A 14,559-nucleotide genomic window follows, 5' to 3' on the forward strand; every position below is an offset into this window, starting at 1 on the left:
TACTTCATCAATACTTTTCTCGTTTGAAGACTTCACTTGGGGACATACATCACCACCAGGGTCGTTATCCTTCTTGTTGATTTTACGTAGACATCTGAAAATTGCACTAGTTATTAGTGAATTAGTACTAACTTTTTTTCTTCGAATTACATCACATGTACAATTATAAAGGGAAAAGTGCACAGCTAAGAGATGGAAGAAATGGAAGTAGAATAAGTTGACATTATTAGTTAAATAGAGAGAGGAAAAAATTCTTATGAAAGTACATACTTGGTTTTTCATAATGTAATATATGTTTTGAATGGATTTTGTTTTGCAGAAATTTGATGGAGTTCAGGAAATCTCATGTGGACGCATTCCAGAAGAAGTTCGGCATCAAGTTTGGTTTTATGTCTCCGTTTCTGAAAGCAGCAGCATATGCTCTTCAGGATCAGCCGGTTGTTAATGCTGTCATCGATGGCAACGAGATTGTCTATAGGGATTATGTAGATATTTCTGTAGCTGTAGCAACACCAAAAGTAAGGAAAATACAGTTAGTGTTTGTTGTTTTTACTTTATTGAACTGAACTAGCGAGATTCTGCATGATTCTCTTTGTTATTATTATTGTCAGAATATTACTCTGGGCTTCTTGAACAATCTTCGTGAGATTTTGCACGGTACAGGATTGGGAGTCACGAGGAGGAACGTTCTTTTGCCGAGATTTGAAGGGCCGTGTGCGTCATTGAGGAATGATCAAAAAACTCTGTTTTATAGTTAACATTGTAAACTTCGTCTTTTCGTCAATCAGTTAATTCAATACCGTAGTTTTCAACAAAAGAACATTACTTGCGGCAGACGCCGCCATGCGATTGAATTAATAACTTTGTGAAAAAGATGCTTTGTTATTATGTACTTTGATATTGTTCATGAAGTTCAAAACTAATTTCTATTACCTATTCTGCCTTAATATTAGGTTTTAAATGAAATGGATAAGATTCCAGAATGAGTGTTTATATAAATCGATTGAGTCTATCGAGTTTAAAATCGATACATTCGACGATCTGTCAAATGCACCGTCAATAGCTGAGAAGTTCGGAAAGGTCGTGGAAGAAGTTTATGCATCAAAAGCAGACTACATCAAGCATTAACGGCCGTGTTTTTCAAGAATAGTAGCCAGTGATGCCTTCGGTGAACTTAACATTAGCTAAAGCTCGCTTAGCTAAATTCTGTACTCCAAATACCATTGTTCAGCTTAACATACAAAAGTCTCCCTGCTGAACGATTGTAATTCAATATGTTCTGTAGGTAGTGATATTGAGTTTATGGCAGTTCTTAACAAAACTGTTTATTTATTGTTTATATATTGACCAATATTAATGGATTACAAAATCTCACACAGGAGATGCATGACTGAATAAATTCTAGGGGAATTAGATATGATAAGCGTCTTTCTTATGGTATTGGACTCGTAGTTCTATCTTATTCCTTGGAATAATACTCACGAAATGATATGCCAATATGGTGGAGGGTCATCTTGGTGACTACTCACTCCGATTTGTCAGTCTTTCAGTTGTGATGCAATGAGCAGCTGTAGCATATCTAGATACACACTAACTACTACCTATACTATATTTCCAGTTAAAATTGCTTATTAGAGAAATACTTTGACACCCTCTCAAAAACTCTCAACCTCTCTCAAAAACAGTTGTGACGGTTTGCTGAGGAGTACAGTAATTGAGTTTTAATCAGTGCAACGAAGAGAACATACTATAAACATTAGAAATGGTAGCCAGTAATTTCTATTTAGATATAACCCTTGAAAATAGTTTTGGAAAAGCTAATATTGTTTTGAAATGAAGCAATGCAAAGTCAATACATGTTAAGTTGATTTCATAGAAAGATAGCATCCGAAGTAAATTCTTCAACTTTTCACACTCACTTTGAAAACCTTTTGCTTCACACCCGTCAGTAGGATATACTGGGCTTAAAAATCAGAAAGAGAAAAAAGTAGTTGTGCGCTCAAACTAGAGAAGTATTATTTTAGGAAAAGTGAGTGGTAACCAGCACTTTCTTTTGGATCAAAAGATCCAAATTTTCAATCAAAAATTTTCTTGTACGCCTTATATCTGGAGAACTACATAAAGTGTAGCCAAACCCAAACTATCACTTAACTCTCTATAATGTGCTTTATTCTGTAGAAAATATGAAAACTCGATTCAGGGGCTATTCAAAAATTTTGTGACCTCTGATCCAAAAACTACTTATTAGCCAAGATCGCAATAATCTGATGCATTTCTTTTTGGATCATTCCTAAAATTCTTGGCCAAAATCGCAATCTTTTGATGCATTCTTTTTATAATCATTCCTAAAACGGATCTTTTTTTTCTAACAAAGTGAACAAAATTATCTTATTGTAGTTTTCTAGAAATGTCCAACTTTTTTTTTTTTTTAAAAAAAAAGAAAATTTATAAAGATGATTGTGTTATGTATTAAAATGAGTTTGTTGCAAAGAGAAAAAAAAAATATTGTTCAGAAATCAGAAATCACGTACAGGGTTTGTATGATAAGTAATGAGACCAGGTCTGGAAACATTGTTTTATTGATCTGATCTGTACAGGGACTTAAAAGCTTTCGAAGTACTCTCCTCTTGCGTCGATGCACTTCTGCAATCGATGTTTCCACGCTGCAAACGCCCCCTGGAAGTCAGCAGCCGGCATGTCCTTTAGAAATGTGGTCACGGCTGCTTGGATGGCTGTGACGTCTGCAAAACGGGTTCCTTTCAAGCGTGGCTTCAGCTTCGGGAAGAGGAAGAAGTCGGCCGGGCTCACATCTGGGCTGTAGGGTGGTTGTGGAAGGACTTCCACCCCAATCCGGGTCAAAAAGGAGGTCACTAAGAAGGCGGTGTGGGCAGGGGCATTGTCGTGATGCAACTTCCACCGGCTAGCGATCGCCGGTCTTTTCCGCTTGACGCTCCTGTGCAGTCTCTCAAGGACTTGTTTGTAGAAGGCGGCGTTGACGGCTTGTCCTTGGGGTACAAACTCCTTGTGGACCACCCCCACATTGTCAAAAAAAACAATCAACATTGTTTTCACCTTTGACTTCGACATTCTGGCCTTCTTGGGGCGCGGGGACGCAGGAGTGTGCCACTCCGCGCTTTGACGTTTCGTTTCAGGGTCGTACTGGAACACCCACGACTCGTCACCTGTTATGACGTCATCTTCAAAGTTAGGGTCACTGTTCATGAGGTTCAACAGTTCCTGACAACAATCAACACGTCGTTGCTTTTGTTCGTCAGTCAACACTCGCGGCACCAGTTTCGCACAGATTTTTCTCATTCCCAATTGTTCCGTCACAATCTTGTGCACTGTTGTGTGGTTCATATCGAGTTCATCAGCAATCAATCTCAACGATAATCGACGGTCTGAGTTCAGGAGATCCCTCACTTTTGCCACAGTTTCGTCCGTAGTCACTGTTGTCGGGCGTCCAGCCCTCTCCAGATCCTCAACGCTTTCCCGGCCGTTCCGGAACGCACTGTGCCAACGAAACACCTGGGCTTTGGATAGGGCTTCCTCTTTGTAGGCCTCCGTGATGAGAGAAAGCGTCTGAGTAGCCGTTTTCCCCAGGCGAACGCAAAATTTGATCGCATAACGCTGTTCGATGGAACCCTCCATGTTTGTTGATTTTCCGCCGTGACAAGAATGTTCACAAGGGCTTTGTCCAAGGCTTGTCCGCGCTCCACTAAGGCTCGGAGCCAACTGACGCGCGGTGCGTTGCTTTGCTCGGACCCCCCCCTACATCCTCCATCACCGACAAACCCGCTCCAGCGACACGCGCGCCGCGGCGCGGCGAGTCTCATTACTTATCATACAGACCTTGTATATTTTCTTTCTGACAGGACAAATAGCTCCAATGAAACATTTTCAATCAATTATTATATGTAATTTTACTTAGACTAGAATTAGAGGCTTGCAGATTTGGATTTCTGGTAAAATTGAAGTGTTTGATACATCCCTCCAAAATCAAAATTTGAATTCCAATTAATATGGCGACAACATTTCAGTTAAGCTTTTTTTTCTCCGTACTATAGTGGTAGGACTGAATGCTAATTAACCATCCATTTTCATTTCAAAATTTCAGTGGATTATTTATATAAGTATTAGATAACTTTATGTAGTGGCAAATTTCCAAGTAAGCAAAGTGGAAGATTAAAACTTATGGTTTCATTATGATGTAAAGAATTACCCCTATTTTTATTCAATATATATAATATTTTAATTACAGTCTATGGAATGCTTTTTAAATACATTTGAAAATAGTTTGTAACGGGTTCGATCTATCTGTTCGGACGACTATTCTGAAAAATGAACGTCAAATTTCCTTAAACGAACATGTTTTCTATCGCATGTTCGGGCTAAGGTGTAGTGATTAGTGAAGATTCTCTTTCCCAAAGAGTCTCATATTTACACTTCATAGAAACGTGTGATTAGATAATTTCAGACGACGATTATTCACTTACCATAGATTGGCTGCCTTGAGGTATATCTATACCGATGACAAACTGAATTCAGGATTAGAACCTTGTCATTCATCCGATAGCAAGTATTTTGACTCCGTGACACTATGAAACGAATGAATGAGGATATCAATATAAAGAGTTGTTATTAACTTTATACTGACAAACGCATTTATTTTATAAACCCAGTTACATTGTACTTTACTAACTTGCAAGTCTGACTATCAAGCATATGTCAGAAACAACAAAAGATGAGCATTTATTTTGATATGCATGTATTTCACTCAAAGGTATGATTGCTCTTTCAGCAATTTATTTATACTCATGGTCTGGGCTAGATGAACTCATTTCGAGGCCCAGAAAATATATGTGTCACTGCTGACTTCACCTAATACATTTCTGTGAAAGTACAGTAGGAAAGTTAAGGGAATTTGTTTTATATTTTTAGTCATATTTTATTTTATGATGATGACTGTATCTTCATGATTCTTTTTTGATAGCCAGTTGAGATTTTGATCAGAGTGGAGGCCCCTTTCCACCTGAAAGCCCGGGGTTATAGCCCCCTTAATCCAGCCCTGCTCACGGTGTTTGCCTCACATCATGATTCAAGACATTACAATAATTTTACTTGCACTACGAAGTGCAATATAACGGAAAGAATTTTATTAATACACTTTTTTTTTTTAAATATATATAATTTCGATAATAAAGGCCTTAATTCTCTTTGAATGTAATAACTTTTCGTTTAACGATTTTAATAGCCCATACTACCACCGTACGATAAACTAGTGATAACTAATATAAATGTCAGCATTATCACTTTGATCACACACTGGTTTTAACCACTTCACTAAGGTAGATATGTAAAAAGTGGAAAGAGAGAGGAAAGGAAGGGAATCCTGGATCCCATCAAGGAGATTACGGCGTTTCCACTGTTCAACTCAGTACTTAATTTCTTGCTGCATACTATTTTCTTTTCTTTTTTTCTAAAATAACATTACAAGTGTGCATTCGGGCGTGAGCTAAAGTAATACTGCGCCTTAGAAACTCATATTTCAGCTTACCAACGAAATAGTACTTATATCATCCTTTTCACTGACGTCCAAACGACCATGGTTCCTGGAGCAGGGGCTATTAAACCATAGTGCGGGGCGTACTACTCTATAGCATATTGTTTGTGTGTTTGAAACATATTGCGATGTATTACACTTTAGATAATTACTGATTTCGTATTAAGAATTATCACTGTGACACCATGATTTTGCATTATACGTAGTTGCTGTGTGGAATAATGTTTTACCGCTTTTTTTCCAAAAATTCACATTACTATTACTTCACGAGTTACACCATTGGTATTATTGTATCCTTTTGCTAATTTTCGTTCATTTTGTCCTTGCAGATTGCAAAAATAAACAGTTTTTATTTTTTGATTTAACTTATAATCGTGATTTTTGAGTTCTTTCTTGCGGTAGCTAGGATACGCAACTTCTTTTCACATGCCACGATTGGCGGTCAATTTACAAGCGTCTGTAGCCTTCCGCCAGCACCAAAATGTTAATTCATTCTATATAAACGATGTAAACTATTAATACAGTTTAATATACTTACGCTCGAGTTTTAAAACTGGTACTTGTTACTACGTCAATGCTCAAGACACTAAAATATTTATCGATCATGGATTAACTCGGACTATATTTCACCACTGTGCACATCATTATACTCTCTGTGTTCACACTTGTCCTGGAGAAACTACGCCCACCGCAGTTCGTTTGAAGAGCAATACCGTACTTAACTTCAGTGACTCGGACGAAAATTCTGAGCTACGAAACATAGGTCCTCATTCCATATTGGCATGAAAAATTTCTTAAATGTTTTAATACAAGAAGAAGGGGGAGCTACACTCAAAAGTTTCTTCTTCTTCTTCTTCTTCTTTTTTTTTTAACTAACAACCTTTATTTAATAGAAACTAACTTGTTTTTAAAATAGATATTTTGATGGCATATTAATTTTTAATTAGTGTGATTTGATTTGTGTTATGTGGAAACTTCTGTACAACGAAAAAAAAAAAAAAAAAGACTTGGTCTGTACAATTTAGTAAAGCAGATAAGCACAAAGAATTGCATCCAAGAAAGGGTTTAATTCAATTTCCAAGAAATGATTTTAATTTTAAATCATAAGTAATTTGATAGCAATTGCACGAAATAACTATCATTAATTTAAATTACGTGATTATTAATATCTAATGTATTAATCCACAAATCCCCAGTGTATCACAGGTGTCACATTGATTTCCCGTTGACCTTATAAAGTTAGTTTCAAATGTTTTACACAAACACCCATTGTGTTTTACAAGTCACACATAAACCTTTGTAGCAAGCTTTGTTTCACTCCTTTTCTTCAGGTTTTAACAATTTTATTCACCTTTACTTGTCAGTAGGTGCATGTGGCTCGTGGAGTTCTCGAGCGCCTTTCAGCTTCGGGATATATTTTATTTATTCTTATGATAAGTAATTTTTTAAATCCCTAATAATTTATTTCTGTTGTATCTAGAAGGACCAGCAATTACTCTCATAAAATAGTAATTTTTCATGTACTAAATTAAGGGTATAAACTACGTTTGTTTATCGCTGAGTCACAGGCGTCACATTCGGTTTCGAATTCATTCGAAAACATTTTTTCGATATTTCTGTCATCTAAGGCCTTCACTTAGCGAACCATGAAAGTTTTGTTCGAAAATTCTTAGTTGAACTATGTTTGGGTTTTTGTGGGTTAATTTTCTGTGACGTACAGTGCCCCACAAAAGTACTAGTTGGATGTAATGAGTAAAAGGATGTTGACTTCGGTGGAAGAATACTAAATTAATTTTCACTCTGTAGTAATTTATATCCGTTATTTTAGAGATCTCTTTCCGTAACATAGTAATGCGTTCGTCATCTACCGAACTTTCCTTCTTTTATGTAGAAGAACCAGGTCCGATTAAAGTGAAGGTACTGGAGGCATAAAGAGATTTAATAACATATAGTCAACTATTTTCCCGAATATTTTGAATTATTCTTGGAGCACTTATTCAGTAGAATACACGAATCGAATATAATATTATAAAATAATACGAAGTTATTGTTCTGAAGTGATTTATTTTTACCAGTAATGTGCTTCTCCTAATACAGTAAAGTTCTTAACTTGGCTACCTCTCTCAGTTGTTTCCCCGTCTTACGTGGCTCCATTTTTATACAACTTACATTTTCCTCATAAGACTATATTACCTACTACTCTAAGTTGGCCGCTTAACTTGGAACTTGACTGCACTAAAGCAACGGTATTTCTATGTTACAATGTTAAATTCACCTTTGTATGTCGAATACCTACGTAATTATCATTTCTTAGGAATCCCTTCAAAACATCTTTTACTGTTGCTTAGTTTGGGAGATCAGTAAACTGAAGGAAGAAAAGGGAAATTTGTCCACTGAAAGTAACTTTTCCAGAAATACAGGAGCGGGTGGTACTGGATACTGTTTTCATGTGTTTTGTGGGTGAGTGTATGAAAAAATATACCAGTAAGGCTTTCTGTGTATATTCTGTATTGCAAAGTATTCGGTTGTTCAGTCAGTTTTTATTGAGTTAAGGTGTCCTTTGTTTTCGTCACGTGTTTGAATCTCTCTTCTCCTTGAGGACGTGCAAGACATTGACAATAAATGACGATCGGGCCCATACTGCAAAATATTAAGAAGAAAGAAAAAAGTAAGACAACCGGTCGGTTGTTGGCAAACCACTCACGAATTACACCCTAAGTTTTTATTTACTGTTAATGCTTCGTGTTGCTTAATTCTTGGTTTGATCGCTGACATTAAATATCCTTTTCTTCTTATTTATTTAGTTTTAAACTCCAAAACGTCTAGACGTAAGAACATTAATAAATTTGTTTCGCTTCTGTCTTTTTAGTCTTCCTGAAAGAAAAGAGAGAGAGTTTGTTTGTTTGTTTGTTTTCGCTCGCGCCAAGTAAACTTTGTGGTGGACGAACACCGTGTGCGTGGGTTTTCTCGGGGTTCTCCCGTTTCCTCCCACTTTCATCATTCTACCATTTCATTCATTTCTTATTATCACCGTCTCCTTTAGCCTAACCGGCATAACCGTGGGACGTACAACTTAAAAGGTTTCATTTTGTTTGTTTTCTTTCCGAAGGCCTAAGTGTAGCTAGATGAGGCTAATAAACCAACAGAGCAGAAGTAGGGTAGGCAATTCTTTCGCCTGTGATACAAAAAGATTTGTTGAAAACTGGAAATTATAATTATCTTAGGATAGAGAAAGAGATTAAGAATTAAAGACTCGCTATAGAAAACAATGTAAGTGCCACCTTGAAATTGTTTCACTTATTTTATTTTTTGAATACGTTTATGCCTTAGTTAGATTTTCATAATTGGCTATATGCTAGGTTGTAGTTCTAAGTAATAGTGTTTTTTACGCTTGGGAACAATTTACTATCTTTTGTCTCTACTTTTACAGTAACTTTTGTGTTTGGCACTTACACTGTTTTCTACAGCAAGTCTTCAGTTATGGTTGGAGAGACATAACTTACGGAAGAACTACTTCGTTAAACAGATTGTTCCACGCACTTCACTTAATATTCCTCTGAAATAAAGACATTCTTGTAGTATCAAAAAATCAAATCCATTTTGAATATCTTAAAAAACATGTCATATTTAATTGAAAATTTTTCTTTGTAAAATACTGTTTTCAATTCCAGGGTTTGGTAGTTCCAGTGGTTCGTAATGTAGAGCAAATGAATTTCGCAGAGATTGAATTAGCAATTGCTGCATTAGGAGAGAAAGCAAAAAAGAATCAGTTAGCCATTGAAGATATGGATGGTGGCACTTTTACCATTAGCAACGGTGGAGTATTTGGATCTCTACTTGGTACACCTATCATCAATCCTCCTCAGTCAGCCATTCTTGGCATGCATGCCATCGTTGAACGACCAGTTGCGATCAAAGGACAGGTAAATACGTCATTTTGTTCGACTAGGTTAGCAATTAAAGTAAGTCTTAGGCAGATAAATTGTGCTGTTTTGCTTTACAAAGTATATATTTTGAATGAGTCACTGTAGAATGGAGCTTCACTTGGCGAATCAACAATCGTAGATATAACTTGTTCTAAAAATGTTAAAAAATTAAGATATTATGTATCATTATATTTCCTAATATAATTTCAGCTTTAAAATTTCCTTAATTGATGAAGTGTGCAGTTGTACAATAGGTACTAGGAAAGTTTTGCAATACAGCGCAACCATGCGTTGCAGGAGTCTGCTTCTTGGTACATGCTGAAATATGTTCATACTTACACAATAACCGCTGCGCCAAATCGATGGGCTTAGTTATTCATTAGCTGTGTAGTCTAAAGTGCTTGCTATGGCACCTTGGTCACTAAATGAGATATGAGCAGTTTTGCGTTATAACTGCGCGCGTTGTTTAACGTAGAATCAGTGTTTAGAAGAAATGATTCGTGCACTAGGTGATGTCTGTCCACATCGTACGACTATATTCAAGTGGTATAGAAAATTTCAAAGGGGAAATTTTATTCTGGAGGACGCTGAGTGGCGGGAAGGGGGAGGGGGCACGAACGTCAATTGCGGAATGGAGCGTGTCGTTTTTGGTACACACAAGATAGTCACAGCTAAGTGGTACACTGAACAGTGCGTGCCTAAAGTTACCGAATCTATGAAGAACCTACGACCAAATTCGAGAATAGACACTTAGTTCCTCCATCATGACAATACTCCATCTCACCGCACGAAAGCCTGCACCGAATATTTGACCACTACAGTACTGAAACATCTTGAGCACCTTTCTTACTGTCCAGATCTTGTTCCCTGTGAGTTTTCATTGTTCCCATATGTGAAAATGAAGCTGAAAGGGATGCGCTTTTCCAGTGATTATCTTCTTGGGGCTTGGGACAAAGAGTGTGCCTTACTCCTTAGTGAAACTTGGCAGATCTGGTTTAATGATTGGTTTTGGAGGATTGAGAGGTGTATTAAATGTAGTGGAAATATATATATATATATATATATATATATATATATATAAACTGCAAAACTTTCCTAGTACCCTTTGTGTCTGTTATGAAAAAAAGTTGCAGGTGTTATATCAGTCGATAAAAGTTAACATGCTCTGAAAAAGGAAAAGGTTGTGTTAGTTTGATTTTTGCAAAAGAAAAAATTAAGGAAAACTAAAACTTGGAGTCAGTAGCTATAAGAACGCCTGAAAATAACGCAAGTCGAATTACTTGACGTAGATAATTGTGACAGAATTTGAATTAGCATCAGTATATACGATAAAATAAATTAGTGAAATATTTTATATTATTTCACTAGTTGTTGGTTTGTTGTAAATTTACAGTATACTTTTTTAATTTTATGGTTTTTGAATCATAAGAATATCACACCAGTTAATTCGTGAGTAAACAAAAATCTTGTCTGTGTTCTTCAAAGTTTGGATCTGATAAGACTGGTTTTAGGCTTTCACCTTTGTGGTTTGCAGAAGTATGCTGATTTATTCTTAGGAGTAAAACTAATTAACAATACTGCTAGGTCCGTGGCAGATCCTACTATAACTTCATTACGTATATTCAGTGTACCAGTAATACTCTTCACTGCTTCTGCATCAGCATCACATCTGCTATTTTAACGTCTGTAATCCTCTCTTTTGAGGTTCTGACACTACTGATATCGATACTTATTATTACTTCTTCGTTTTCTGTCATAAATTTCGTGTTTTCGTCAAAAGCTCATATGAAATGAAATTTTCTCCTACATACTTTTATTGTATCCTACATGCAAGTCATCCAGGAAAAAGGAATTTTGGTGTGAAACACAAACGACAAGTGATGAGTACAAAACTATAAGAAATTACATTCCCTCTCTTCTCCAACATGCTTGAGATACAGTTTCAAACAATAGGTTTAATGTAGTGCCAGATTGTTTTACCATCGTCGACAGAATGTTAAGTGTCTTTCAGGCCAATGGAAAAGCGCCATCCGGAAAACTGTAGCATGCAGCAGACACCATGTACAGCCACTAAGTGAGAGTCCAGCAACGAGAAAGAAGGTGCGGGCATAAATGTGAACGTTATCGAGCTGTGAGTCCTTATCTTGTGTGACAAATTTCAGAATTATTCCAAATGAGGTAGGGATGTGATAAGATGTGCGAATGTGAGAGAAGTTTGTTCCAGTGAAATTCAATAAGTCATTGAAGTGTACGATCTGACGTCATGAATGCAGTATCTGTGAGAAAGTGGCGAATCTAGTTAATTGAGGAAGAACAAGAGTGCACGATAGTGTACAATTCGATCGACCCACATTTGCAACAGGGACCTTAAAGACAGATCAATAAAATAATTCAGACAGACTGAGAAGCACAAAACCCAGTGTGTGATGGCGGTCTTGGCTCTTCTTTCTCGCTATCACCAGAATAGTAGCAAATTCCTTGATCAGATTGGTAGACGATGAGACATGTGACCAGCTAGTCAGCGGTCGAAATCAAGCACTAATCAATGAAATAGTGACATGCTGGATCACTTTCCAGTCCAGAAAAGAGCAAACAAACATCAGGTTAGCGCGCAAAAGCATTTTCTTACTAGTGATGGTCTCAAAATTGCTGTCACTACATGGTTGAACACAGCTCGAGTACTAACAATGTTCCAAAATTCTTTTCAAACTGAGTACATGACAATAACAGAGTACAATAACAGTAGAAAAAAAGATTGGTATCACGCTATGATAAGTACTTGAACCTGTGTGGCGAATCTGGTAGAAAGTAGAAAAGGTATGTAGTTTCTGTATCGGAAATATTTTGCACACATCATTTTTCTTACACGCCAAAACTTTTTTTTTTCTGTGGTTGACTTATCGAGGTACTATGCATCCTTTAGTTCTACACGCAGAAACACCAGAACAAACGTAGAAGGTATCTATATGTATAAAAATGCGTGTGTGTGTGTATATACAGCGTAATTTTGTAACGCCTGAAGTAATTTTAACCAAACTTAGTACACGTTTGACTTATCTGAAAATAATAATAAATAAATAAATAAAATTTAAAAATAAGAGATATTGAGATGTGGTTTTTTGCAATCGATTCAACGTGGCAAGAATAGGTTCCATCATCTCCGTTAATCATCTATTAAAACCGCCATAGAACAAAAACAGTAAAATAGAGCGAAAAGCTATATTTTGCAAACGATTCAGTGCCTCAAGGTAATCACCGTACTATGACTGTGCGTAACACTGCCGGAACCGGAAGTGGTCCAAATTTACTATTATTTCCGGTTTCAATACTGATTTTCGTAGAGGAAAAACTAAGCAATATCGAGAAGCGGTGTTTTTTGCGATCGATTCAGCGTCTCTAAAATAGGTTCTGTTTCCTCCCTTAACCCTATATTCAAACCGGAGTGCAGTCTACAAGTAATTGAAGTATAGATGACAGAAATGTGAAAACATACGTCAGACATGAAAGATCACGTGAGGAAACTGTCCAAGTCGAATATCGCAGAGTGGAGTGAGTACCAGACATTCAGTCTAGCGAAAGGATAAAATCAGAACTATAGTTTGTATCAGGTTGAATGTGAATATGTTATCGCTTGGCACTTCAGAAAATACAGATTAAAAGATGATCACTTGAAAGAATAAGTTGAACAGGATAAAAATTTCTGTTGGGAGACCGTATAACGAATATACATGTATATTGGAAAGACGTGCTAAACACAATTTCCCATTTTTCATAAAAAGAGAAAATGGGCCTAACCCCACACGTGGAGCGTAATATTTTATTACATTGTTGAGTGTGATAATTGTATGAGAAGTGTTGATTGATGACAGTGTAATTGCGGGCGCCTACAAAATAGTGAACAGCAACCGACTTTTCGTGTGCTGAAGAACGAGTGGAAAAACTGAATTCGAAGCAATAATTCGAAGCGAAAATTGAATTGTTGCAATAATATGCGCGCACGGTGTATAGCACTGCAAGAATGTAGATATTCATAGAATGATCTAAAATGTTGGGTGTACAAGCAACAGTGGTTTGTAATTGCTGTGATGTTTGTCAGATTTGTCGTACAGAATGATGGGTTTACATTGTTTACTGAGATCTAGGCTAAAGTTGTAATCTGTCAAGCTTTTTTCGTAAAAGAACCGTACATAACCATCGATGAAGAGCTCTTCTGGAGCAAGACCTTTTGTTCATTTACATTTTTCATTGCCTCAAAACTAGACAGTAGTTGATAGTAACACTGCAGTTATCTCTACGCGTCTATAATAGGGTTATATATATATATATATATATATATATATATATATATATATATAATTTAGAAACTAACAGATTGTTTGTGTTGACTACATGAAGAAATACACGAAGTACGCATCTCCCATTCTATCACAAGTCAAGAAGCTCCAAAGCACAAACCTATCGCATAGCAAAATCATGTATAAAGAATAAACACCCAATCGTTCCAATCGTTCGTACGTCTCTCTGCCACTTCTTGGCTGGGCTTCCTTGGTCACTATTATACCCGGCTTTACTCTGACACTGTGAGGCCGCGAGCCTTCTTATACCTCTGGTTAATGGTTAACTACTTCACCAGTATTGTGAGAGAGAGATTAAGTGTAACAAACCGATTATGACATACCCTCAATATTAACTTTACGATAAGAACAGAAATATATATATATATATATATATATTGAAGACAAATTGTCTATTCGTGTGCATTTAAGATTGTTCAAAATAATGAGTGTTCGAAAGTTTACGTATCCCTCGCCTCCCTACGATTTTTATGCACCCATTGGTATGGTTGTGCAGTTTTTAGATGACTTTATAGAGATTTTTCTGTGGTAAGTTATTAAGTTATTCTCACAGTTTACTTGATTTCGAAATGTAGCCCCTTGATGATATTGGCCTTGAGAAATAGTCATCAGTAGGCGCTCATTCTGGAAACGTAGGAGAGTGATTGATATAGTAATACGTTTTTAGACAATCTGAAACTAGTCACAAGATCCTGGTAGCGCAAGTCTCATAGCT

At 36.6% G+C, this 14,559-nt stretch overlaps 1 protein-coding gene across 1 annotated transcript in view; it reads left to right on the top strand.

Annotated features, from left to right (window-relative positions):
• LOC145664323 (dihydrolipoyllysine-residue succinyltransferase component of 2-oxoglutarate dehydrogenase complex, mitochondrial-like) overlaps nt 1-14,559 on the top strand; it is a 108,803-nt gene that overhangs the window by 79,523 nt on the left and 14,721 nt on the right. Inside the window, exons 9-10 of the mRNA XM_081730893.1 lie at nt 320-518; nt 9,235-9,486. Of these exons, the coding sequence (XP_081587019.1) occupies nt 320-518; nt 9,235-9,486 (451 nt within the window). The remainder of the gene's footprint in view (nt 1-319; nt 519-9,234; nt 9,487-14,559) is intronic.

The sequence above is a fragment of the Thermobia domestica genome, chromosome 11 (genome assembly GCF_964235325.1).
Source record: "Thermobia domestica chromosome 11, izTheDome1.hap1.1, whole genome shotgun sequence".
NCBI lineage: Eukaryota > Metazoa > Arthropoda > Insecta > Zygentoma > Lepismatidae > Thermobia > Thermobia domestica.